This window comes from Heteronotia binoei, chromosome 14 (genome assembly GCF_032191835.1).
Source record: "Heteronotia binoei isolate CCM8104 ecotype False Entrance Well chromosome 14, APGP_CSIRO_Hbin_v1, whole genome shotgun sequence".
Lineage (NCBI taxonomy): Eukaryota > Metazoa > Chordata > Lepidosauria > Squamata > Gekkonidae > Heteronotia > Heteronotia binoei.
The window spans coordinates 1,393,138-1,419,846 of NC_083236.1; the positions used below are offsets into that span (position 1 = coordinate 1,393,138).

Below are 26,709 nucleotides of genomic sequence, written 5' to 3' on the forward strand. Positions count from 1 at the left end.
TGAACATAATAAGGAAGTGGAACAGTAAATGGGCACCAGGAAATACACTGGCAGGCACGGCCAGGTTGGGGAATTGCTGGCATCTCACTTTCTGCAGTGGATGTACATGGAGTGGGGGGAGAAACTGCACTCCTTTGCAGACCTCTGCCCTACCTCCCAACAGCTCCCCATCTCCCCCCCTCTCTGATTTCCCGCCCACCCTCTGCTGCTTCTCTACTCCTCTGGAGCACCTCCCCCCCTCAAGCTGCAGCAGCCTTGCAGTGATCCTGTGGGGGTTCTGAGGCCAGAGGGAAGTTTGCCTTTGCCTAGCGACCCTGGACTTCCTTGAGAGTCTTCCGTCACCAGGGCTGACCCTGCTGAGATCAGGTTCGCCCACATGTTGCCCGCAGTAACGCGCATGAGGCTGCCTTATAGTGAAACAGCGGGCATGCCGATGGAAGTGGAGCCCAGCCCAGAAGCAAACTCTGCGCCTCTTAAAAGCGCCACTGGGCTCCAAGGTTATTCCCTCGAGCAGCAGCCCCGTCACACCAGATGCCTGGCTCTCGAAGGGAAGAGCTGCCGTGGCCTGCCCTGGCCCCCCTCGCGCTTCCTTCTGGCTCGCGGCAGCCCAAACTTCACTCCCCCCCCCCCGGCCGCGAGCCCCGGCCGCGGCGGGAGGAGGAGGAGGAGGGCGACGCGAGGGAGGCGGGCAGGGCAGGGCCGGGCAGGGCACTCGGCGGCGCGCACCGCCCAAGCCAAGTCCCGAGGCGGCCTTCCCTCCCGTCTTGCGTGGCCGCGGGGGATGCAGGAGCCTCGGCGGGGCCGGCGGCGGGGGCGGCGGCGGGGCGCGGGGGTGGCGGCGCTGGGCCTGCTGGCCGCGCTGGGGGCGCTGGGCTTGCTGTTGCTGTGGCAACGGGGCCCTCCGGAGGCGCCCGAGCCCGCCCAGCCCCAGCCGCAGGCCGCTCCTTCGCCGCCCGACGCCGCCCTGCAGCAGCAGCAGCAGCAGCAGCGTCTCCGGCGGCCGGTGTACGAGAAGCCGCCGCTGGGCAGCGAGGCCGAGCTGGGCGAGCTGGGCCGGGCGGCGCGGCTGGAGCTGAGCGAGGCGGAGCGGCGGCGCCAGGAGGAGAGCGTCCGCCGCCACCAGGTCAACGTCTACCTCAGCGACCGCATCTCCCTCCACCGCCGCCTGCCCGAGCGCCGCCACCCGCGGTGAGTGAGGGAGGGAGGGAGGGCGGGCAGGGGCCGCAACGGGCCTTCCAAATCTTGGCTCGGCTGAGGAAGAAGAGCTTGGCAGAAGGGCGCACCTTGCGGGCTCCGGCTGCTGCGAATGAAAGGAAACGGGGCGCTTGGCTGTTGCCCGGGAAAGTGCCCAGTGGACCACTGGCAGCCGCAGCTCTGCTGACACAGTGGCTAAAAGCAGGCTTGTGTGTGGCCTGGCGGCAGCAGTGCACGAGGAGGAGGTCACCTGCATTGCCCCGCAGCCCTCGCTTCTAAATGTCAGCCTGGCTTACTCCTGGACCTTTTACATTAACCCAAGTTCCTTGGTTTTGCCACTTTGCAGTTAGCACCACCGGATAGACATGTTTTTTGAGAGGGGGCAAAATTAAAATATGAAGCCCCTTGTGGGCCCATTCTATCTTACAATAAACAATTTTTATTAGTAACATATGGTAGCAAAATTATCTCTACAACTTATGAAAACTTAAAATGAAAGAAAAAACTCTCCACCCCATATCTTTTCCCCCTCCCCTCCCCCCGTTGCTTGACCCCCGCCAGTGTTATTTACTTAAAGGAAACAAATATTAAAGGTACACTTAACTATTAAAGAAAAAAAAACCAGTTATCTTCTTCTTTTAAAAAACCTTAATCATTATCAAAGATTGTCCAATATCTTATGGGCCCATAGAATAGAATGGATTCCATACCCAATTCGGCATCCCCCCCCACCCCAGCCCTGGCTATTAGCAGTGCGGAGCCAGACACAAAAGCCATTTAGTACCTTTTATTAGGATGAACGAACCAAAAGGACACAAACCTGCAACTTCTTGAGTTCCCCAGTAGTCTTCATCAGGCTGATTTCTGTGTAAGAGGCAGGGGGAGAATAAATGGTACCTCAGGCCAGGAACTTCAGGCTGTGTTAGTGTGTTGCAGTGTAAAAAGAGGAGACTTGTGGCACCTGAGAGCCTACATAATTTATTATAGCAAAAGTGTTTGTGAGTTACAGCCTGCTTTGTCAATGTGTTAAAGTGGTGTACAACTCTGCGCATCTGAATATCCATAGCCAATAAAAGACATATAGCCAGAGTCCAGGTGAAGGCGGAAGGGGGAGGGGGGCATTTTTTCCAATAACCAGAGTTCAGAGCCAAGCCAAAGGCTTGCTTACCAAGCTGCTCTGACATCTTTCAAAATGTTTCCAATTGTATATACCCTTGATGACACATCAGCACATGTTATCATATACACATACTAATTGGCTGCGACATCCTGTCTGATTTCATTGTGAGAGCCAACTACACACTACTGATGCACTTTGCTAGCCTGGCATTAGTCCATTGGTTGGACATTGTGGTGAAGCAAGAAATTCTGTACGCATGCATCTACCTTGACCAGATAAACCTAGTTTGGGCTATAAGAACCCCTTACTTCTCTATTGTTATCTAGAAACACAGTAGAAATGCAGTGAGACATAGTTCAAGGTTAGATAAGAATGGTATGATGGTACTCTTCTCTTTTTTCTTCTTCTTAGTCAGGCCTAGCTGTGTGTTAACCCTTAAGGATGTTACTTAAGTGTACTTGTAGCCTTTCCAACTAAAGCTGTGTCCCACAATGGTAAGTTCAGTGACGGGAGTGTTTGCAGTGAAAGCAGAGAGAAAGAATTGCAAAATTCTCAAAGAGAAGGGACATAGTGGTCATGTGCTACCCGGACATCTGTTGGAAGTCCGCTAAAAATGAAAGGACAGATAAATTCCTGATTTGTCTTGCTGACAACTTCCTTTTCTAGAAAGGGAGAAGGAAACAAGGGGATCTGCTATTTTGGACTTGATGCTCACCAGCAAGGAAGAACTGGTTGATGAGGTGGAAATAGTGGGCACTCTGGATATTACTGACCATGTGATTTTGGAATTTATGATCTTAGGAAAGGGAAAAGCTTTACATACTCAGATGCATAGGTTGTGCTTTAGAAAAGTAAACTTTGACAAACTTAGAATTATGCTGGGTAAAATCCCATGGTCAGAAATACTTAAGAGAAAAGGAGTTCAAGAGGGGTGAGTGTTTCTTAAAAAACAGAATATTGAAAGCACAATCACAAATGATTCCTATGAGAGGGAACAATGGGAGAAGCCTAAAGAAGCCAAGGTGGCTGCATAAACAGCACTCTAAAGATTTGAGAAATAAAAAGACTAATTTAGGAAATGGAAGTAGGACCTTATAACCAAGGATGAATATAAACAAATTACCACTGCTTGTAGAGAAAGTTAGGAAAGCTAAAGCTCAGTATGAGCTGAGGCTAGCAAGAGATGCTAAAAACAACATATTTTCTTATGTGCAAAGTAAGAAGAGCAAGGACATGGTAGGCCCATTGTGAGTGTCAAGTCTGCAGATTCAATAACGAGTCAATGTAGATACAAAGAAACTAGTTTATGGATACTAGATACTTGTGGCCTAAGCCAGGGCTTGAAGAGACTGAAACCATATAGTAGATACATTGCATATAAGGAGTACTTCAAAGGCATTCCTACGGGCAGGGGAATTTTGCAGGGGACATTCACACATAGATGTTACAAATACATTCTCATGTTGATTAGGTGTGCTGGCCTTGATGTTTTCCAGGCTCCTAGGACTCCCCCGGGCCTGAGCTGAGAAGGTTCAGATAAGACTTTTCACACATAACCATTTCAAGGCAGGGAGATTCTCTAAGGAAGGGAGGGGGGAACAGGAAAGGAGTGCTAGTAGCATTTGGTTCTGCTTTGGTTCTACCCAGCATGCTCTTTGGTTGAGCCAGAGTTAAAGCCAGACTTGACATACTGCCCCACCTAAGCTGCCTCTACTGCCCTATTAGAGCATTTCTGATGGAACTGTCAAGTCGGTAGATTCAATAATGAGGCTTTGTTGATAACAAAGTAGCTAGTTTATTGATATCATAGTTCTCGACTACAAGGAGATTGAAAGACTAAAGATCATACAGTAGAATGCAATCATATAAGGTACACTTCAAAGGGATTCTTGAGGGAGGGGTACTATGCAGGGCACATTCACACATTGATGTTACAATTTCGTTCTCAGACCTGCTTTGGCCTTGAGCGTCTCCTCGGCTCCAACCTCCCCTGATGCCCAGCCTGAGAAGGCCCGATAATCTCTTTCACATATTCCCATTTCAAAGCACAACTACATAAAAAAGGGAAGGAGGGGGGTGAGGAGAGTTCAAGCTAGCAGCATTGGCATACAGTGTGGCTTTACCCAGGATGCTTCTCTCCTGAACCAAAGATTGAGTGCAGGCTTGACCAGAGTTAAAGCAGACTTGACATACTGCCCCCCCTAAGCCCCCTCCAGAGCCCGAGGCAGTGGGAGAGGCTGGTTGATCTTAGAGTCCCAGACTTCGTGGATTGAAAGGCTTTGTTTCTCCCTCTGAGCAGGGAGGGGTCCTGGTGGTCGAGGATGCCAAATCGAAGAACCGGGGTCTCGACGGAGCAGGCTGCAATGAAATACAGGGTGTATTTTACCAAGGGTGGGTGGCAGGTCCAACTCTACAGTCACTGGATTAATAACCCTTTTGATTCTGAAGGGCCCCAGGAATTTATAGGCCAATTTCCTGGAGGGCTGTGAGAGAGGTAGGTTCTTGGTTGACAGAAACACAGAATCCCCGACTTTGAAATCCCAAGCGGGGGCATGGGACTTGTCATAGTATTTTTTGTAAGTCTCTTTTGCAGCCTCCAGGTTCTCTTGGATGGCTGGTCAGCTCCGGCTTGGCCCCTGCCACCATTGTTGAAATGCTGAGGGAGTCCCCTGGCCTTCCTCTCCCGGCAGCAAGGGAATGGGCTTCCCCTCATAACCGAACACAGTAGAGAAGGGGGAGGCTTTGGTGGAACTATGCACACTATTGTTGTAGCCATATTCAGCAAAGGGGAGGAGGTCAGCCCAATCTGACTGGTGCTGATTGATGAAGCACCTTAGGTATTGCTCTAGCACCCCGTTCACCCTCTCCGTCTGTCCGTCCATTTGGGGGTGATAGACTGAGCTCAAACCCTGTTCCATCCCCACCAGCTTGCAAAACTCCCGCCAGAAGGTGGCAACAAACTGCGGCCCGCTAATGACCTTGTCAGGGAACGAGTGTAGTTTCACCACATGATCAAAGAACAGGGCCGCTAACTTCTTGGCCATGGGTAGTTGGGCACACGGGATGAAGTGGGCTTGCTTCGAGAATGTGTCGACCAGCACTAGTATTACTGTTTTCCCTCGGGAGGGGGGTAGTTCCACTATGAAGTCCATGGACACTACTGACCATGGGCATTTGGCTGTTTCTATCGGGTGTAGGAGTCCTGGAGGCTTCCCCCCCCTTCGCTTGGCCGTGACACACACTGGGCAGCTAGCCACGAACTCCAACACGTCCTTCCTTAGGGACGGCCACCAGAATTGCCGATTGACTAGGTGCAGGGCTCTGGCCTTCCTTGCTGAAAAATATATGCATACCGGGTCAAAAAAATTATACGCTGCCTTCATCGATTTGAAGGGTGCTTTTGATTCAATAGATAAAGCCCAACTATGGATCAAGCTAAGTTACCTGGGAATGGACCCTCATCTGCTGTTTCTCTTGAGGAAACTTCATTCTAATACCTTTTGCCAAGTGAAATTTTCTTCTAGCGGTGACTTGACTAGTAAAATCCCAGTGTTAAAGGCGGTTAAACAAGGTTGCGTGCTGGCCCCGCATCTTTTTAATCTATTTTTAACTGACCTGGCACAATTTTTAAACCCTGTCAATGGTCATCCGCCTAAACTTGCAGGCCGAGCGGTCCCCTTATTACTTTATGCCGATGACACTACCATCCTCTCTTGTACAAGAGTGGGCCTGCAAAGGTATTTGAATGCCTTTTATGACTACTGTAATTGTAATTCACTTACTATCAATTATACCAAATCTAAAGTAGTTGTCTTTTCAAACTGCTGGCGCCCACAGAGATGGTTTATTGGCAATTCAACAATCGAGCAAACAAAAAAATTTAAATACTTGGGGATCACTTTTAACCACAAGTTAAGCTGGGTTTCACATCGTAACAACACAGTCAACTTAGCTAAATGTTCAGCTGCTCAAATTAAACAGTTTTTCTTTGCAAAGGGCAACCAATTAGTTCCAGCAGCTATTAAAGTGTTCAAAGCTAAAACACTTGCCCAAATCCTCTATGGTATCCCTATTTGGATCTTAGCTTTTACCAGGAAAGTGGAGGGCATTCAAGCCTCATTCTTTAGACAAATTCTTGGTTTGCCAAAATGTGTGTCCTACTTTGCTCTCTGCTCTGAAGTGGGTCAGTCTTTGGTGGAGACAAAAACCTGGATTGCAGTGTTTAAATTCTGGCTCAAAATTCATTTTAGAACAGATCCCAACAGCCTTCTTGATTGTATGAAAAGAGACCCATATATTTCATCCTGGACAGCAGTGCTTCTGTCTAAACTCAATCAATTGGGGTTAGAGGTAGATGATTTTTCTACCGCTGATGAGTCATATATCTTCAGATGTATTAAACTGAGACTATGGGAATCGGAGGAAACGAAATTACGGCCAACTGACCCTTATATTTGCTCTCCAGCTTTTTTAGGTCTTTATGCTTTTTGTGGCAAAATGCCCAATTATCTATCAGACCTAACCACTCCAAGTCATCGCAGGGCATTTATGTTGGCTAGACTAAATGCGTTTCCCTCCAAAGTTTTACAAGGGAGATATCAGCGAGTCCCTTTAGCCAACAGACTTTGCTCCTGTGGAGCAAATACCCCTGACTCAATCCAGCATATAGTGCTTGATTGTTCTTTATACCATAACCTCCGTAAAGATTTATTTGGCAAGCTTTCTTTTTCTCCAGATTTGTCTATTCTGCCACCCTGTTATTATTTATTGAGTGATACTGAGGGGGTGGTTAGTGAGGCTGTGGCAAAATTTCTGGCTGACATCCTTATATTTAATTCTGACCATGTTTGAATGCATCTGTAAGCTCGGTTTTATTTTGATTTTATCTCCAATGTTTAAATTTTTATATTCTGTGTATTTTTATCTGAATCTATTATGCCATTAAAGGTTTGGTATGGACTAGGTGCAGGGTTTTTACGTAACCCAAGTGCCCGGCTAGTTTGGATGAGTGGCAGAGCTGCAGGATCTTCCTTCGCAGCCCTTCGGGGATGTAAAGCTTCTCCCCCTTGTACCAGAGTCTGTCTTTTCCCTTCAGCACTCCCTCTGGCCGGATTCCCCCCTCCCTCTCAGTTTCCATGGTGATTCGTTCGCGGCTAATCCCTTCCAGCTCCCTCCTCTTCTGCGATCGGGTGGTGACCATGGCCGCCACTTGGGAGGGCGGAATTAAAGAGTCCACCACCTCTTCCCTCTGGCTCTTGTGTTGCGGGAGCCGAGAAAGAGCATTGGCCAGAAAATTCCGGGTTCCCGGGATGTGCCTCAGGGTAAAATAGAATTTGGAAAAGAAGCCCACCCACCGAATTTGCTTTTCACTCAGCTTCCTTTTTCCCGTCAGGGCTTTGAGGTTTTTGTGATCCGTCCAAATTTCGAACGGCACCTTAGCTCCCTCGAGCCAAGACCTCCAGGTTTTCAGGGCAAACATGACTGCAAAGGCTTCTTTATCCCACACTGACCAGTTTCTTTGTTCCCCTGAGAATTTCCGGGAGATATAGGCGCAGGGTCGCAATTTCCCCTCCCTATCTTTCTGCATGAGAATGGCTCCTACGGCCACGTCGGAGGCGTCGCATGGCACCACGAAGGCCCGTTGTTCGTCGGGGTGGCTCAAGACCGGTTCGCTAGTAAACAAGTGCTTTAGGTGGTCAAAGGCTTCCTGGCACCTGAGTGTCCAGTGCAGCCTGGCCCCCCGGCCGTTTGGCTTCCGGCCCCTTTCCCTTGGTCTTAAGGAGCTCGGTCAGGGGCAGGGCGATTTGGGCGAACCCCTCGATGAACGCCCTGTAGAAATTTGCGAACCCGAGGAAGGATTGGAGCTGTCTACGTGTCCTCGGGGGGGGGGCACTCTAACACCGCCTGTACCTTGGCTGGTTCCATTGCCAGCCCCTGCCCCGATACCCGGAACCCCAGGTAATCTAACTTGGTTCGATGAAACTCGCATTTGGACAGTTTGGCATACAGCTGGTGTTCCAGCAGAGTGCTGAGCACCTCTCTCACCAACTTGACATGGGACTGCTCGTCCTGAGAATAAATAATGATGTCATCCAGGTACACCACCACCCCTTTGTACAAAAACTTTATAAGCACATCATTTATAAAGTTCATGAACACTCCCGGCGCCCCCTGTAACCCAAAAGGCATGACCGAGTATTCAAATTGTCCCATAGGGGTGTTGAATGCCTTTTTCCACTCATCCCCCTCCTTGATGCACACTCGGAAGTCTTTCAAGTCCAGCTTAGTGAAAATCTCCCCCCCCCACACACACACAGTGTTCAGCAGGTCCCAGATGAGGGGGATGGGGTAGGCGTTGGACATGGAAATCGCATTTATTCCGCAAAAATCCGTACAAAGTCTAAGTGAGCCGTCCTTCTTCTTTCGGAAAAGTACTGGGGCGGCGTGGGGGGCCGTAGCTGGTCTAATGAACCCCCGTTCCAGATTCTGGTCTAAAAACTTGCACAACTCCTTTTTCTCTGCCCACCCCATCTGGTAGAGTTTAGCCTTTGGCAAGCTCTCTCCCAGGATCAGCTCTATGGCGCAGTCTGTGGGGAACTAAAGACTTAAGTCTTATAACAAGGAAGATAGAGATTTTACCTACTGGAGCCCTCCCTGACAATGGAGGCACAGATAGCTGCCACTGCGAAATCCGCCTTTTTCCATCTTAGAAGGGCGAGACAATTGGCCCCCTTCCTGGAACGTAGCGACCTAGCAACAGTGATCCATGCAACGGTCACCTCGAGACTAGACTACTGTAATGCCCTCTACATGGGGCTGCCCTTGTGTCGAACTCGGAAGTTGCAGCTAGTGCAGAATGCTGCGGCCAGGCTGCTACTGGGACTACCTCGGTGGGAACATGTGCGGCCTGGGCTGAAGGAACTGCACTGGCTTCCAATTATATTCCGAGTTCGCTATAAGGTGCTGGTTATCACCTTTAAAGCCCTATATGGCCGAGGCCCTGCCTACCTTAGGGACCGCCTCTCCCCACACGTTCCCCAGAGAGCACTAAGATCTAGTTCCCAAAGCCTTTTAAGGATCCCTGGACCAAAGGAGGCCAAACTAAGAGTAACAAGAGAGCAGGCCTTCTCTGTAATGGCCCCCCACTTGTGGAACCAATTGCCGGAGGAAGTGCGAGCCCTGCGGGACTTTAATCAATTCCGCAGGGCTTGCAAAACCACTCTCTTCCTGCAAGCATATGAGGAACCCTGAAAGCGATATCTCGCCATCGAAATATATCTACTGAATATAGCACCTAACTTATTTTAGCCTTAACTTAATGTAACTGCTTTTAAATGTATGTATTAATTGTATCTTAAAATTGTTTTATATAAATCATGGTATACCATGTCGTGTTAGCCGCCCTGAGCCTGCTCCGGCGGGAAGGGCGGGATATAAATAAAAGTTTATTATTATTATTATTACCTAAAATTGGGGCTGACCATAACCCAATAATGTGGATTACAAAACTGTCCAAGAAATTGAGAAGATGGAGATTGAATGAAGATTTGCTACAGAATAAAGAAACAGTGACATTCCTAGAAAAGGAAACTACAGCTTTTTTCCAAGTGAATGATAAAGAAGATATTGATTTTCAGATGGTCTGGGATGCTTTTAAAGCAGTAATAAGAGGGGTGTTGATTACTTTGAATAATAAAGACAAAAGAAAAAAAGAAAAACAATTGTTGGACATTCAAAATGAAATAAAGAAAAAAGAAGGGGAGCTAAGAAAAAGACCAGGGGAAAAGAAAATTCTAAGGGAAATTTCAATATTACAAACTCAATTGAGACATTTGTTAAATAAAGAAGTGGAATGGAATTTGAAAAAACTTCAGCAGAAATCGTTTGAAAGGGCAAATAAAACGGGAAAGTATTTGGCTTGGCAATTGAAAAAGAGAGAAAATAAAATTATTAATAGAATTGTGATAGATGGAAGAGAAGTAGTTACTCAAGAGGGAATAAAAAGAGAATTTTTTAAGTGCTATGCCAAACTGTTTAAAGGTGTTGAAGTAAAGAAAGAGAAGATGGATGAATATTTACAAAAGTTAAAAATAGAGCCCCTAACTGAAAATTTGCGAAAAGCTTTGAACGATCCAATTGAAAAGATAGAAATTGAAGTAGCAATCAACGCAATGAAAAATGGGAAAGCTCCCGGGCCACATGGATATACAGCTAAATATTTTAAAACTTTTGAGGACGAATTAATACCAAAATTGCAGAAGTTGATGAATATAATAAGAATAAAAGGGAATGTACCAAATACATGGAAAGAAGCTGTTATTTCTTTGATACCTAAAGAAGATAGAGATGCCACGAATGTAAAAAATTACAGACCAATTTCGTTATTAAATAATGACTATAAAATATTTACAAGAATCTTGGCAGAACAACTTAAACAACATTTGATAAACTTTATAAAGGAAGATCAAGCAGGATTTCTTCCCAAAAGACAAATAAGAGACAATATTAGGACTGTTGTAAATATTGTAGAATATTATGAAAGACATCCAGAAAAAGAAGTAGCATTATTCTTTGCAGATGCAGAGAAAGCATTTGACAATTTAAGCTGGGACTTTATGTTTGCGGTAATGGATAAGATGGAGCTGGGAGAAAGTTTTATAAGAATGATAAAAGCAATATACTCTGAACAAAGAGCAAGGCTGTGTGTTAATGCAGACCTCACAGAAGAAATAAAAATTAGCAAAGGTACTAGACAAGGTTGTCCACTTTCACCATTGTTGTTTATAATGACTCTTGAAATTTTATTGATGCAGATTCAAGAAGAAAAAGATATGGCTTACAAATAAAAGGATGTACTTACAAATATAGAGCTTTTGCTGATGATATAATGTTTATAAATGAAAACCCCATACCTTTGTTGTTAACGAAAATACAAGAGTATGGGAAGTTGGCGGGACTTTCTATAAATAGAGAAAAATCTAAAATTCTGTGTAAGAATATGCAGATGAATAGACAACAAGAATTACAAAGACTAACGGGCTGTGAAGTCACCTCCAAGGTAAAGTACCTAGGGGTGGAGATAACAATGAAAAACATTGATATGTTTAAAAATAATTATGAAAAGTTATGTCATAAAATGGATGAAGATATGCTAAAATGGAACAAGCTTAATTTGTCATTGCTGGGCAGAATAGCTGCAGTAAAAATGAATATTCTACCAAGGATAATGTATTTGTTTCAAACTATTCCTATTGTGAAAGATGCCAAACAATTTGATAAATGGCGTAGGAAAATTTCAGAATTTGTGTGGGCTGGGAAGAAGCCAAGGATTAAAATGAGAATTTTGTCAGATGCAAAAGGGAGAGGCGGATTCCAACTACCCGATCTAAAATTGTATCATGAAGCAGTTTGTTTAGTATGGATGAAAGAATGAATAACATTGTTAAACAAAAAACTTTTAGTTTTGGAAGGTCACGGAAATAAATTTGGCTGGCACGCATATTTGTATTATGGAAAAAAGAGGATGGATGGTCTTTTCTCTCACTATTATATAAGAAGTAACCTATTAAATACATGGATAAAATATAAGAAATATGGTGATGAGAGAAGACCTTTATGGATAGTGCCAGCTGAAGTGATAAAGATAACGGCTAAAACAGGCGAAGAAAAGTGGCTGTCATATAATCAATTATTAAAAATACAAAGTGGGAAAATAGAACTGAAAACTGCTGAAGAATTGAGTCATAAATATGATTGGTTTCAAATGGAACAAATAAAAAGCTTGGTGGAGAATGATATCAAAACCGAAGGAATAAGGAAAGAACAAACAGAAATGGAAAAAGTTCTGCTTGGAGACAATGAGAAATTAATTTAAAAAGTATACAAATTACTTTTACAATGGTCTACAGAAGATGAAGTAGTGAAATCTCAAATGATAAAATGGGCAATTAATGTAAATAAAGAAATAAAGATGGAATCTTGGGAATATTTGTGGAAGAACTCTAGGAACATGGGACTTGTCATATTGCTTTTTGTAGGCTTCTTTAGCCGGCTCTAAGTTTTCCTGGATTGTTTTCCAGCTCCCACTCAGCCCTTGCCACCATTGCTCAAAAGGTGTCGATTCTGGGGAAGAGACCCCCCCGACAATAGTGGCATCGGCTTCCCTTCATACCCGTGGACGGTAGAGAAGGGGGAAGCCTTGGTGGAACTATGCATGCTATTGTTATACCCATACTCAGCAAAAGGGAGCAGGTCCACCCAGTCGGACTGGCGGTGGTTAATGAAACAACATAAATATTGCTCTAGAAGTCCGTTTACGCGTTCCATCTGTCCGTCCGTCTGTGGGTGGTAGGCGGAACTCAACCCCTGCTCTATTCCAGCCAGTTTGCAAAACTCCCGCCAGAAGTTGGCAACAAACTGCGGGCCACGGTCGCTAATGACCTTATCGGGGAATGAGTGGAGCCGGACCACGTGGTTGAAGAACAGGAGGGCTAGTTTCTTGGCTGTAGGCAATTGGGCACACAGGATGAAATGTGCTTGTTTGGAAAAAATGTCCACCACCACTAAAATCACCGTTTCCCCATGGGAAGGGGGCAGCTCTACAATAAAGTCCATTGATACCACTGACCAGGGGCGTTTGGCCATTTCTAGGGGTTTGAGCAGCCCCAGGGCTTTACCACCCCTTTTCTTGTCCATGATGCAGATGGGGCATGAGGCTACAAATTCCGACACGTCCTTTTTAAGGGACGGCCACCAAAACTGCCTACTAATCAGATGGAGTGTCTTAATGTAGCCAAAGTGCCCTGCCAGTTTGTTCAAGTGGCAGAATTGCAGCACCTCCGCCCTTAGGCTTTTGGGAACATAGAGTTTCTCCCCTCTATACCACAGTCCGTCCCCTTTCTTTTGAACGTCTCCCGGAGGGGCATCCCCCTCCCTTTCCTTTTCCACGGCAAGCTTCTCAGTGCCCAGTTCCCCCAAGTCCCTCTTCTTCTGTGACCACGTAGTTACTGTGGCAGCTACCTGCGAGGGGGGAACTAAGGAGTCGACGACTTCCTCCCTCTGGCTCTCATGTTGCGGGAGGCGGGACAACGCATCCACCAGGAAGTTCTTTGCCCCCGGGATGTGCCTTAGCGTGAAATCAAATTTGGAGAAGAATCCCGCCCACCGAATTTGCTTCTCGCTCAACTTCCTCTTGCCAGTAAGGGCTTCGAGGTTTTGTGGTCGGTCCAGATCTCAAACGGCATTTTGGCTCCTTCCAGCCAGGACCGCCACGTTTTTAGAGTGAATGTTACTGCGAAAGCCTCCTTGTCCCACACTGACCAGTTCCTTTGTTCGCCTGAGAATTTTCTGGAGATATAGGCGCAAGGTCTCAGCCGCCCCTCCCCATCTTTCTGCATTTGTATGGCTCCGACGGCCACATCAGAAGCATCACATTGCACAATGAAGGGCCGTTGTTCATCGGGGTGGCTCAGGACCGGCTCACTAGTGAACAAGCGTTTCAGTTTATCGAAGGCTGTTTGGCACTTCGGGCTCCAATTAAATCGAGCTCCCGGTCGCTTCACCTCGGGCCCCTTCCCCTTGGTTTTTAGCAACTCAGTCAGGGAGAGAACGATCTGGGCGAACCCCTCTATGAAGGTCCTTTAGAAATTTGCGAACCCGAGAAATGATTGGAGCTGACTACGTGTTCTCGAGGGAGCCCATTCTAATACTGCCTGCACTTTGGCCGGGTCCATTGCCAACCCCCTCCCCAACAACTGGAATACCAAATAATCCAATTCGGTCTTATGGAATTCACATTTAGACAACTTGGCGTACAACTGATGCCTTAACAAAGTGCTCAGCACCTCTCTCACTAACTTAACATGAGACTGTCCATCCAGGTACACCACCACCCCCTTGAATAAAAACTTCCTTAGTACATCATTTATAAAGTTCATGAACACTCCCGGGGCCTCCTGCATTCCGAAGGGCATGATAGGTACTCGAACTGTCCCATGGGCGTATTAAACGCAGTCTTCCACTCCCCCGCTTTAATGCACACTCGGAAGTATGCGTCTCTCAAGTCCAACTTGGTAAAGATCTTGCCCTCAGATACCGTGCTTAGCAAGTCTTGGATGAGGAGGATGGGGTAGGCGTTGGTCGTGGAAATCGCGTTAATCCTGCGAAAGTTGGTGCAAAGCCTAAGCGAGCCATCCTTCTTCTTCCTAAACAGTACTGGGGCCGCGTGGGGGGCAGTTGCCGGTCTGATAAATCCTCTCTCCAAATTCTGGTCTAAGAATTTGTGGAGCTCCTTCTTCTCCGCCCAGCCCATGGGGTATAATTTGGCTTTGGGCAGAGTTCCCCCCGGGATTAGTTCTATGGCACAGTCTGTGTTCTGGTGGGGGGGCAGCTGGTTCGCCCCTTGTTCGCTAAATACCCCCATCAGGTCCCGGTAGGCCTTCAGGACAGTGTGGGTCTCTTCTACCGACATACCTTGGCCACCGGAGCCAGCGGACCCCAAGCAGGATCCCATAGGTGCGTCTTGCAAAGGGGGTCTATGAACCTAATTGTCTGTGCCCCCCACTTTATGTGGGGTTCTTGCTTCTCTAACCAACCCACCCCCAGGACTATCACGTAGGAGCACGAGGGGGCAATGACGAAGGACTCTTGGTCCCAGTGTTCTTCGATCCCCATCGGCAAAACCTGGGTCGCTAGTCTGCATGGCTCCCCTCGCATCACCGACCCATCCATTTGCTCGAACTGCATCGGACAGGTTAGCGGAGAGCTTTCGAGTCCCAGAGCCTCCACTAGGTTGGGGGTGATCAGTTCCCAATTACACCCTGAGTCTATTAGGGCCCGCACCTGCATGAACCTTTTCAGTTTAGGGTTCAGCAGTTTCACTAACACAAAATATAACCATCCCGCTATGCTCACCCTCAGGGGTGCCGGCTCCTCCTCAACCTGCTGGTTGGCACCCTTTAGAGCAGGTCGTTCTCGTTTCCCGCCAGCTCGGATGCCCAAGCTAGGTCGCTCAGCTCCGCTGACAGTAGCACGTCCTCCTCTGGTTCCTCTTCCACCACGAGGCTGCACTTCACCGCTTCCTTAGGGCGGCTGGTTGGTTTCTTGGGGGTTGGGGTGCCAGTCTTTTGCCCCCCTTGTGGGACCTTGGGGGGGGCCGGGCAGCTGGAAGCGAGTTGATTTGGGTCGCCGCAGCAGAAGCATTTGCGAGGCCCCGCAGGCGTCCCCCCTCCTATGGCTTTTTTAGGTTTGGCCTTCGGGGGGGGGTGTCTTCTGTGGCCCCTTTCTGGATTGGTGTTGATGTTGCATCGCCACCCACTTCATGTTGGTCTCGACCTCTCCTGCCAGCTGTATCCATCCTACCAGGGTGGTAGGTCTAGCCTGGGTGAGGGCCCGATCCAGGATGCCAGCGTTCAGCCCCCTGGTGAAGTGTTCGATTTTCATCAGCTCACTCCACACCCTCACCTTGGCCGCGTTGGTTCGGAACTCCACGGCATACTCGCAAATGGTCCGGGAACCCTGTTGCATGTCCCGCAGGGCGGCTAGGGCTCGCGTCTCCTGAAGCGGGTCCTCGTACTGAGCCAACAGAGCCTGAAGAAAAGTTTGTACATAGTCCAGTTCCGGTCTCATGGCTTCGTAGAGGCTCACATACCATCTCTTGGCGGCTCCCTTCAGCTTTGACCCCAGATAGTCCACTCGGCTGAATTCATCAGAGAAGGTGTTCCCTCAGTAGTACATGTAGCTGTTGGCTTGGATGGCAAAATATTCCACCTCGTCTGGGTCTCCGTCAAAGGTGGCATCCAATTCCCTGCCTCGCCCTCACTGAGAAGGTTCAGATAAGACTTTTCATACATAACCATTTCAAGGCAGGGAGATTCTCTAATGAAGGGAGGGGGGAACAGGAAAGGAGTGCTAGCAGCATTTGGTTCTACCCAGCATGCTCTTTGGTTGAGCCAGAGTTAAAGCCAGACTTGACAGTGAGGACAGGAAAGTGAAATTGTAACATGATGAAGAGAGGGCAGAACTGCTCAATTCCTACTTTTCCTCAGTGTTCTCTTCTGAAGGAAGCGGTGCTCAACATGGCAAAAACAGAACATATAATGAGGGAAGGGAGTTGCAACCTAGAATCAGCATAGGGCTAGTACATAAACACCAAGTTTCTTTAAATGAAACAAAGTCATCAGGACCAGATGAATTGCATCCAAGGGTACTAAAAAAACCTTGCAAATGTAATTTCCAAGCCTCTGGCCATTATTTTTGAGAATTTTTGGAGAACAGGTGAGGTACTGGAAGACTGGAGGTGGTCAAATGTAGTCCCCATCTTCAAGAAGGGGGAAAAGGAGGATCTGGGTAGCTACCAACCTGTCAGCTTGATGTCTCTACCTGGAAAAGTTTTATAACAAATCATCTCTTTTTTTGAGAAAGGGACTATCTTATTGGCTGGATCAGGGGAATGCAGCAGACATAGTTTATCTTGATATCAGTAAGGTTTTTGATAAGGTTCTACATACTATCCTTGTTGACAAGTTGGTAAGATGTGGTTGGTATCCTGTTACAGTTAGGTGATTCTGTAACTGCCTGACAGATTGCACCCCAAAAGTGCTTGTGAACGGTTCCTCATCTTCTTGGAGAGGAGTGGCAAGTGGAGTGCCTCAAGGATCTGTTCTGAGGCCTGTTTTGTTCAACATTTTTATAAATGATTTGGATGAAAGAATAGAGGGAATGCTTATTAAATTTGCAGATGATACTATATTGGGAGGGGATACAAATACAGTAGAAGACAAAAACAGGATACATATCTTAGGCTGGAAATCTAGGCTAAAACCAATAAAGCAAATTTTAATGGGGATAAATGTAAAGTCCTGCGTTTAGGTAGGAAAAATCCAATGCATCATTATAGGATGGGGAAGGTCTGTCTTGGCAGCAGTATGTGAGAAATGGATCTAGGGGTCTTAGTGGACCATACACTGAACATGAGTCAACAGTGTGATGCGGTGGCTAAAAAGGCAAATGCAATTTTGGGTTGTATTAATAGAAGTATGGTGTCCAGATCACGTGAAGTGATGGTATTGCAGCTGTTCCCACTCCCCATTTGCCATTAATTGCCCTCTCAAGATTGTTGCCCCAGCCTGTAGGAGAAAAGGCTCTGCACACAGTCCACACAGCTTCTTTTTCCTGCTCCTCTCTGCTTTTTCAAAAGTCTTTGCTTCGTTTCCTTCAAAGAGCCTACTAGGAGCTTGTGTTGTTTACTTTGCCATGTCATTTAGTGCCACAGTGACTGACTGATAAGCACTTCTCACTTTACAGTTGGCACTGAATGTCTGACTATTCTTAAGCAATTTCTCAGGAACTGGTGCAGTTTTACTGTTTTGAAGCACTTTCACAAGACTCCATGGTCATCTGAAAACTGAAAGGAGACTTCTTGTGGTGATGTTTTCTCCTCAAAAATGATGATGCAAGCAATGTGAAGGACATAAACTTGGGCAGAGGGAAGATGTGATTATTAATGAAAGAGGAATATATTTACTAGAAGCCCGGAGAAATTAATCTCATCTGCATTGACCCTGAAATTCTTTGGTGGGGAGGGAAGTACGTAGATGTTTAATATCTGATGTCTCACAGAAAATGGATCTCGTTGTCCCTTAACATCAGAATGGCAGCAGGGACTTTGGCTGTCAGCTAGGACAGCAGCCACACAAGGACTTCTGTCATCGAGGTTATTAGGGAAGTGCCATCGAGCATTCTGCTGGAGGAGGGTAGGGGAGAAAAGTAGATAGTTACTCCTTTAGTAACTAATTATAAGATTTTAGTCTCAATTAATATATTTTAAAAGTCAGGAAGTCAGTGTAAGACAAGAGATAAGAAGTGAAGAAGTGCTCTGGCTACCTTCATGCTTGAGTAAAAGAGCATAAAGCTCACACAAGAGTTTGTGTAGTCCAGCCCCCTGCAAAAAATTGTTCAGTATATTATTGTGGTAACCAAGAAGGCTGACAGAAGTCCTCATAACAGAATGAAAACTAATAGGTGACATATGATAAAAAACCAAAACCTATTATTATTGTGCCCAGGGTCAGCCCCCCTGCCTCCACTCTTACCTCCGTCCCCCCTCCAAAGGCGAGCAGCACCAGCAAGCAGAGGAAGTCAGTGGTCAGCAAGGCACAGCCTTGGGGGAGTCAGCTTGGTAGTCAGTCGGCTTGAAGGAGGCAAGCTGGCCTATTGGTGTGTCCAGCAGCCAAAGCCAAGCCACCCAAGTTCCTCCCTGAGATGACCCTGGGGAGCTCTAGGAAAAGGGCAGGGGGAACAAGCAGGAAGATACTGCGTGGGGCACCAGAACGTAGGTGGGGATGCATAATTGAAAGTCACATAGTGTGGATAAGCTGGCATGGGCATTTGAATACATCCAACTTAGACCTAAGGCTCTTCCTGGTCGAGAAAGTGATTGGTACGTGGGACCCAGCTTTCCCATGCAGATCTCCCCAGTTATAGCCAGGCAGCTGAAAGCTGTGCTAAAGAGCATTGTTTGAAGACTGATCTCAAAAACTTTTAGCCTGTTTTAGAGGCAGGTGGGCTGAATCAGTGCCTGCTTTAGAAATGTGAAGGGCATAGTTTGTTATCTCTCAAGAGAGCCTTGTTTAGTTCTTAATTTTTTCTTGTTAATCAACAGAAACTAACACTTTGATTTAGAACCTTCTGAAATGACTTATTTATAATAACCAAACTTTTATTGAGTTTATCCTTATATATATTTATGCTTGACTGTTTGGTGGTATATGGTGGTAGCTTGAATTTGGGCAACTTTTACATTTTTGTCTGGCACCATAAGCATGACTCGCTGATTCTTGAGTAAAACATACAAACTTCAGCATCTTATGAATAATGTTCTGAAAGCTATTTGTTATAGAACTGATGTTCTAAATGTGGGTACATGTGATGAAATTCCAAGAGATACTCGTTTACTGCTCTGGGACCTTATGTGCCATATTCACCTCTTCCCTTACTTGTTCACCTTAATTTGGTACAAATTATGGGGTACTGTTTAAATTCATGCCTAAGTTATTAATGTGCTTTCTTATAGATGCCGAGAAAAGAAATACAATTATTATGACCTGCCAAAGACTTCTGTCATAATAGCTTTTTATAATGAGGCTTGGTCCACACTTCTGAGAACAGTTCACAGTGTTCTTGAGACATCTCCTGACATACTTATAGAAGAAGTCATTCTGGTGGATGATTACAGTGATAAAGGTAAGCCATTCTGGATGTCTTGGTTGGCATAGGGTTTCTGGGGAAAGGAAGATGGATTGTAATAGCTATAATACTTAAAGGCAAATACAGACCCATCTGGAAATAATTTGAACAAGATGGTGGCAGGGCAGCTAGAGTGGAAAGTGTGTTGTAAGATAACAACATACACTGGAAGTGGCTTGTGCTGAGGTGCAATGAAAGTCTATTTATTACTTTTGTTAATAGTCCATCTGTCTTGCTCAGGCAAATGACACTCCAGCAACCATAGTGTGATATCTTATTTAAAATTCTGGTCAACCAGTGTCTGCCTGCATGAGTGAGAAGCAGCTGAGAGTTTTACTCACTACTTCCCTCACTATGGGAACCCCAGGGAGAGGTGTCTTTCAGTCCTGATTAGGAGAATCAGTGGATTTTGAAAAAAGCTCTGTGACTTGCTATCTAATTTGGATCAAAACAGGACCTGCAAGACACCTAGGAAAATCTGTGTACCGTATCACTATGCCATGTAGTTAAAACTTTGCAATATTGGAAACTGTCTTCAACTTAAGGCATCAGCTAATTAAGTAACCAAAGGAAAACTATTTAAGCATTTATATCTTTCCTTTTCTGCTTGGACTCAAGGCAAAGATTAGTTCTATACTTGTAAAGGTATATTGCTGCTGCTGTTCTCAAGTTTTGGCCAGTCTTCCTTCTATTCATTTAGCTGCATCCTATATGCAACTTTTTAGTTCTTGCAGTAACTTCCAGTGACACTCATTAAAGTGGTGTTAAAACTATTGCAATGTATGTGAAAAAGTGCTAACATCAGGCAAGTGAATAATGGCAAAAGAATAATGGTTTTGCTTGGTGCCTTAAATCTCCACAAGCTGGGCATCAGGTTGAAGGAGGGAGTTCCATCATTGGAGAGCTGCAACAGAGAAGGGTCTTTGCCCTCCTTACTTCACTGTGATGTGCAGCTAAAGCCCAAACCAGACATCAATGGGAGCATCTGCATGTATAGAAGTGATGCACATTCTGCTATTTAAGCCATTTTTCACTAATTTGGGTCGTTTCCTCCCAGATGTATTGCTTTGCCTTAGCTTTCTTAGAGCAGTATTGCTCGGGGAAGCATCCCCATTATATTGTCCTCTGTTTGCCCTGCTTCTGTGTTTTGCCTTCTTTTCTGCTGTATCTCCCAAACTTGGTTTGGTATATTTAGAAATATCACAGACCTTTTAATGTTGTGTGGTTAGGAAGGTGTCTACTTTTGCAGGCCTCACCCACACGGTTATCATTTTTGTTACCTTTGTCCTGGTGGCCACCATTCGTCCCCCCTCTACTTTAAATTTTTTTTCATGAGCTAAATTGCTATAGCATCAGAACAATCTATTCCAGAGACCCCTGACCTTTCTGAGCCTGCAGACAACTTTGGAATTCAGACAGAGGGTGGATGCCGTCAGAAGGTGGCTGTCAAACAGCCCATCATAAAATGCCAGGGTGGGAGGATGTACCATAACCTCAGTCTTCAGCATTCCAGGCAGAACCATTGCTGAGCAGAATGCCTGCCCCACCCACTCTCTAAAAACACTTGGGTGCTGCAAGAAAAGGTGTCAGTGGGTGCCATGTTGGGAACCCCTATCTGGTCCAGCAGTGTAGCCATCCCTAGCTTTCTTTTTCACTTAACACTCCCCGCCCCCCCACCAGTAGCACTTTTGTTTGCAGGTTTATAAGCAGAAACCTACCTGTAGAACAGATCCTCCTTGGCAACAACAATGTCTAGAGTTTTTTTAAGTCTGAAAAAACCCTCCAGTGACCACAGTAGGGGTGGTGGCAGCTACTGAGGTCTGGGACAAGGAAAATGCAGGGAAAACCTCTGTGTGGATGGTGAATACCTCTACATTCACAGCAGCAAAAAGAGCAACACCAAGAATCATCAGCATGTGGAAGGAGCCCAGGAAGTACAGCCTTTCCAAACTGCTTAGAACACAACCTGATATGACAAGTGATCCTGTCTAGAAGGAAAGTGATTCAGACAATGGAGCACAATTAGGGAAGGGGAGTGGATGAGGTTTCGTACCCCTCATCCATGAACTCTCTTTTCAGGATTTAAAAAGAAAAATAGATCCCCTCCATATACTTTAGTATGAATGAGTGAACTCATAAACTCATACATGGATACTCCTGTCATGTCTAGTTTAGCCCCAAGTCAGATGCATTTCAAAGGACAACTAGGATTAGCACAGGTAAAAGAGGAATTATACAAATGTCCTGCGAAGACATTTGCTGGGCTGTTCTGCATAGTGCTGCACAGTGCAGTCCTAACAGATCGGGATTGCACAGTTAGTCCACCAGGGCCCTCCGGGGGGGGAGGGGGGCGGGAATAAACTGGGTGTTAGATTTTCAATAGAGGGCTCTGCAGAACAGCATGCTTTCCTGTTTGTGCTGTCTTTATATTGCTGCTCATTTCATTTAAAGGAATTATATGTAGCCCAATTATAGAAAGTTAGTCAATGAGAGTCTTCTCTTGTAAATGCACGGTCAGGTTATTTATTAGCATTTGTAATTCTGGAAAAAAGTCTTAGAATATTTATATTGTATTTTGTATTCAAATATTCATTACCTGTTAGTATTCAAAACATAGAAACAGGTATGATGCATGCTTTGGTTCCTTCCAATAGCAATATTGTCAAAATATATCTGACTTTGAGTGCAGAATTTGGGTTGTGTCTTTCTCAAAAGAGCTCATAAGAACATAAGCAGAGCCCTGCTGGATGAGACCAGAGCATCCTGTCTCACACAGTAGCCGGCGTGTTCCCCTGGAATGCCAACAAGATGGCAGAGAGGCTGAGACTCTCCTGATGTTGCCACCTGGTTCTGGGGTTCAGAGGATTGGCTCAAGTCTGCTAAAACACATAGAAGTTCCTAATGGACCTTCAGGTTTATAAAGTTTAACAGCTCATAGGCCATACAGTAGTGTGGAGGTGTATCAGTTTCTTGGTACAGCTTTAAGAGGTGCTCTAGTGGTTAGAAGGGATACAGTGTTTAAAATGAAATTGGCAATTTGCTGTCAGCTGCTTTGGATAATAGTGAAACAGCAATTCATTATCTCTTTGTAACAGAACACTTAAAGGAGACATTGGAAAACTATGTGGCTAACTTACGCAAGGTTCGGCTGATCCGAGCAAATAAGAGAGAAGGCCTGGTTCGAGCGAGGCTGCTGGGAGCCTCCGTAGCCAAAGGAGATGTTCTGACTTTCCTCGATTGCCACTGTGAATGCCATGAAGAGTGGCTTGAGCCATTGTTGGAAAGGTGATGTCCAATAGAAATGTCTTTTTGCGGTTTCAGCCCCTACATGAAGCCACTGCATTCTGTTCTTTCTACTGCTTTCAGACCAAGTGAGAAGATGGTAAAATGCTTCATTTCTCTAGGCAGCCTTGTTATACATACTCCTAAAACAAAACAAACAAATAAATAAGGTTATGCATAGAGATATGAAATCCTGGAGAAAACTGGGGAAATTAGAGGGGAAACAGTTTTTCCTGTTTTTCCTCAAGGTATTTTTCAGGGCTCCCCCCCATTAGAAAAACTGGAAATTTGGGGGAAATATTGGAAAAAACTCCTATGAAATATTTTCTCTTTTAGAATGATTGAAATGTTTTTAAAGACAAGGTGGGAGTGTTGTAGACACATAAAACACTTGCATTCAAGATGTAAGACGCTCTTGAATCCAAGATCCTCTGTGAGAAGACAGAGTAGAGTACCTGGTTGTGCGGCACCAAAAGTAGGGTGGCCAGGTCCTAGGCTTATGCTGATTAGGGTGGGAGGGAGCTTTCTAGAAGGGAGGGGCAATGTTGATGACGTGATGACATGGCACAGAAGTGATGTCATCATCCTGGGGATGTCACGCCATGTTGTGGCTGTTGGGAGTGGGGCTTTCCCCACCAGCCAGCTGGAGTTTGTGAAATCAGGGGATCCCCTGCTCCCACCTAAAGGATTCTGAACCTTCATGAGGGGAGCATGTAGGGCTTTCATTGTTTTTCAATTGCTGCATACTTTCTGTTTTCTTTTTGACCTGACTGACTGTTGAGCTTGTTGTAGTTGACCTTTTCACCTCTCCCTCAAACCACCATGACACATAAGAACATCAGAAGAGCCCTGCTGGATCCATCTAATCCAGCCTCCTGTCTCACACAGTGCCAACCAGTTCCTCTGGAGGGCCAACAACAGGGCAGAGAGACCAAGGCCTTCCTCTGATGTTGTCTTCTGGCTCTGGTTTTTAGACGCTTAGTGCCTCTGAATGTGGAGTTTCCCTTCAGTCACCATGGCTAGTAGCGATTGACAGACATCCTCCATTAATCTATCTAATCCCCCTTTAATGCTGTTTATTCCTGTGGCCATCGCTGCATTGTGTGACAGCAAATCCCACATTTTAACCACTCTCTCTGTAAAGTAGTATTTCTTTTTGTCTATACTGAACCTACTGCCCATCAGTTTCATCGGATGCCCTTGAGTTCTAGTATTTTGGAAGAGGGAGAAAAATTTCTTTATCAATTCTCTCCACCCCATTCATAATTTTATAAACCTCTATCATGTCCCCCCCTTAGCTGTCCCTTTTCTCAACTGAAAAGTCCCAAACAGCCTTTCCTGATACAGAAGATGCTCCACCCCCTGAATTATCTTAGGTGCCCTCCTTTGTACTTTTTCCAACTCTGCAGTGTCCTTTTGGAGATATGGTGACCAGAACTGTACACAGTTTTCCAAATCAGGCCAACCATAGGTCCATACAAGGGCATTACTGTCAGACCCTAGAGTCAAGGAAGACGCAGTTGATTTAATCAGACGTTTAATCCAAGCATTTTAAGGCAATATAAGAAGTTGCGGAAACTGAGGGTGCCACTTATATACCCTTTTGGGGCCATTACTAATTCAAGCAAAGCGTGGCAATCTTTGGAGGGCACATTTGGTGGGTATTCTATGTCCCCCTTCCCCCCGTCTACTACAGTCCAGGTGCAAAGCTATTAATTCCTTCAATCTCCTCAGCCCGACCTTGGTTACCATGTTAACAAGAGAGCCCGTCCTCTTATCCCATGACTGCTAAGTTGACTCAGGAGTCTTTGGTGAGGTCCCTTGTCAAAAGCTGTTCCTGATTCAAGGAAACAATAGGCAAGATCCAGGTTTCTTACAAGGAGATGGCCTGGCCTGTGTGCTGGTGCTTAGTCAAATTTACAGAAACCGCAGAGTGAGCTCCCCTCAGCTGGCAAAGCTTGCCAGAATCCAAGACCACATGCATAACTAAAACCAGGCACTGCATATCCTCACTGCTGGCTACCATTAAGCTATCCCAAGCACTTAGATGAGCTAGGCCATATTACACTGGTGTCCAGTGGTGGGAAGGAACAACCCAGGCTTTGAAGATAAGGGCTGCTAACAAGCATGATGAGTGAGAAGAAAAACCCTTGAAAGTGGCCAAGCCCTGTTCTCGCAGAAGACTCAGGTGACTAAGCACCAGCACACAGGCCATGCCTCCCACCCTGAATGCATCTGACACACTCTTCTTGCCCCAAAAGGCCAGACCTTCATTGCCCTGATACTTGGCCTCCAGGTGATACAATTCTAACAAAGATTTTTTTGGGGAGGGGGGTTACATAGGGCATTTGTACGTTGTAAACAGAAAGCGGAACGACTTGCATGTAAACACAAAACTACATAGGCACATGCAGGTAAACAAAAATACTGAATGTTATGGTAATAAAAAAAAGCATATGGATGACACCAAAGCCCGTATCTCCGGACAATCTGGGCAAGGGGGCGCATGTAGATGTTAAACAACATTGGAGAGAGCACTGCCCCCTGTGGCACCCCACAATCTAGCGAGTGCCTCTGGGACAGCTCTCCCCCAATTGCCACCCTTTGTCCCCGACCATCAAGGAATGAGGAAAGCCATTGCAAGGCCAACCCCCGATCCCTGTGTCGGCGAGGCGGCAGATCAGCAACCGATGGTTGACCATATCAAACGCAGCCGATAGATCCAACAACATCAGTACTGCCACGCCGCCTCGATCCAGATGCCTCTGGAGGTCTACCAGGGCGAACAGGACTGTCTCCATTCCATGACCCAGGCGAAAGCCGGATTGGTGAGGATCTAAGATGGAAGCGTCATCCAGAAAACTCTGCAACTGTAGCGCTACTGCCCTCTCATTGATTTTACCTCAAAATGGTAAATTTGAGACCGGCTGATAATGTGCCAATTCGGCCGGATCTGATGACACGTTTTTCAAGAGAGGGCTGACCACAGCCTCTTTAAGAGGTGTTGGAAAATGGCCCTCTGAGAGGGATCTATTTACACTGTCCCATATAGGGCCCGTGAATGATGTTATAAATATCCATATGGCCCTTGGCATAAAAAAGTTCCTGATATAAGTCCTCTGCACTATGATTAATTAGGCTCTGTGCATCAGAAATATGAACACAGTAGTCCTGCATTCTTGTTGAAGCATGGCACACCCCCCATCCTGGACTGCAGTGATGATGTCTAATGCTAATCTGTTCTGCAAAACAGCTGGTCTCATAGTGCAGTGATGGGCATCAAAATGCATACCTCACCAGCACTGTAGCTAACCAGGGGCTCACAAGGCCTGGCCCCCTGACAGGGTTTTTTTTTTGGGGGGGGGGCATCCCCCCATTCAAGGGCTGCCCCACTCCCCCCCTCAGGTGCCCAGGAGCAGCCACTACCCTTCCCATGCCATTTAATGGACCCACAAATCAGCTGATTGGTGGGCTCTAAATCATTTGAGGGGGCAGCAGGAGCAGTCGCCAGCCTCCTGCACAATAGAAGGGCTCCCTCCACAGCCCCCTCCGCCTGCGGCCTCCAGCTATGGCGCTGTGCCCAACAAGGCTTGTTTAAGTGTTGGGCATTAACTATTTACTTATCATTATTAAAGCATGTTTAATAACCAAAGAAAACCCATAACGTACAACTAGTATAAAGACAGTTATACAAAACTGAAAATATAGGCAGCTCTGAAAACTCCTTTGTGCATCAGCTCTGTGTTGAGAACTTGTGTGGAGGCGATGGCCCTCTAGGGGGCACTTCTGCCAAAGGACTGGATCCATTTAGTCTGAGGATTCAAATGCATCACTTCTTCAGAGCCAGGGGTGCTGCTTCTATCACATAC

At 46.2% G+C, this 26,709-nt stretch overlaps 1 protein-coding gene across 1 annotated transcript in view; it reads left to right on the forward strand.

The window, feature by feature from the left end:
* The first annotated feature begins 376 nt into the window (after positions 1 to 376).
* Positions 377 to 26,709, forward strand: part of GALNT12 (polypeptide N-acetylgalactosaminyltransferase 12) — a 119,174-nt gene continuing 92,841 nt past the window's right edge. The window contains exons 1-3 of the mRNA XM_060254501.1: positions 377 to 1,188; positions 19,386 to 19,555; positions 22,654 to 22,843. Of these exons, the coding sequence (XP_060110484.1) occupies positions 377 to 1,188; positions 19,386 to 19,555; positions 22,654 to 22,843 (1,172 nt within the window). The remainder of the gene's footprint in view (positions 1,189 to 19,385; positions 19,556 to 22,653; positions 22,844 to 26,709) is intronic.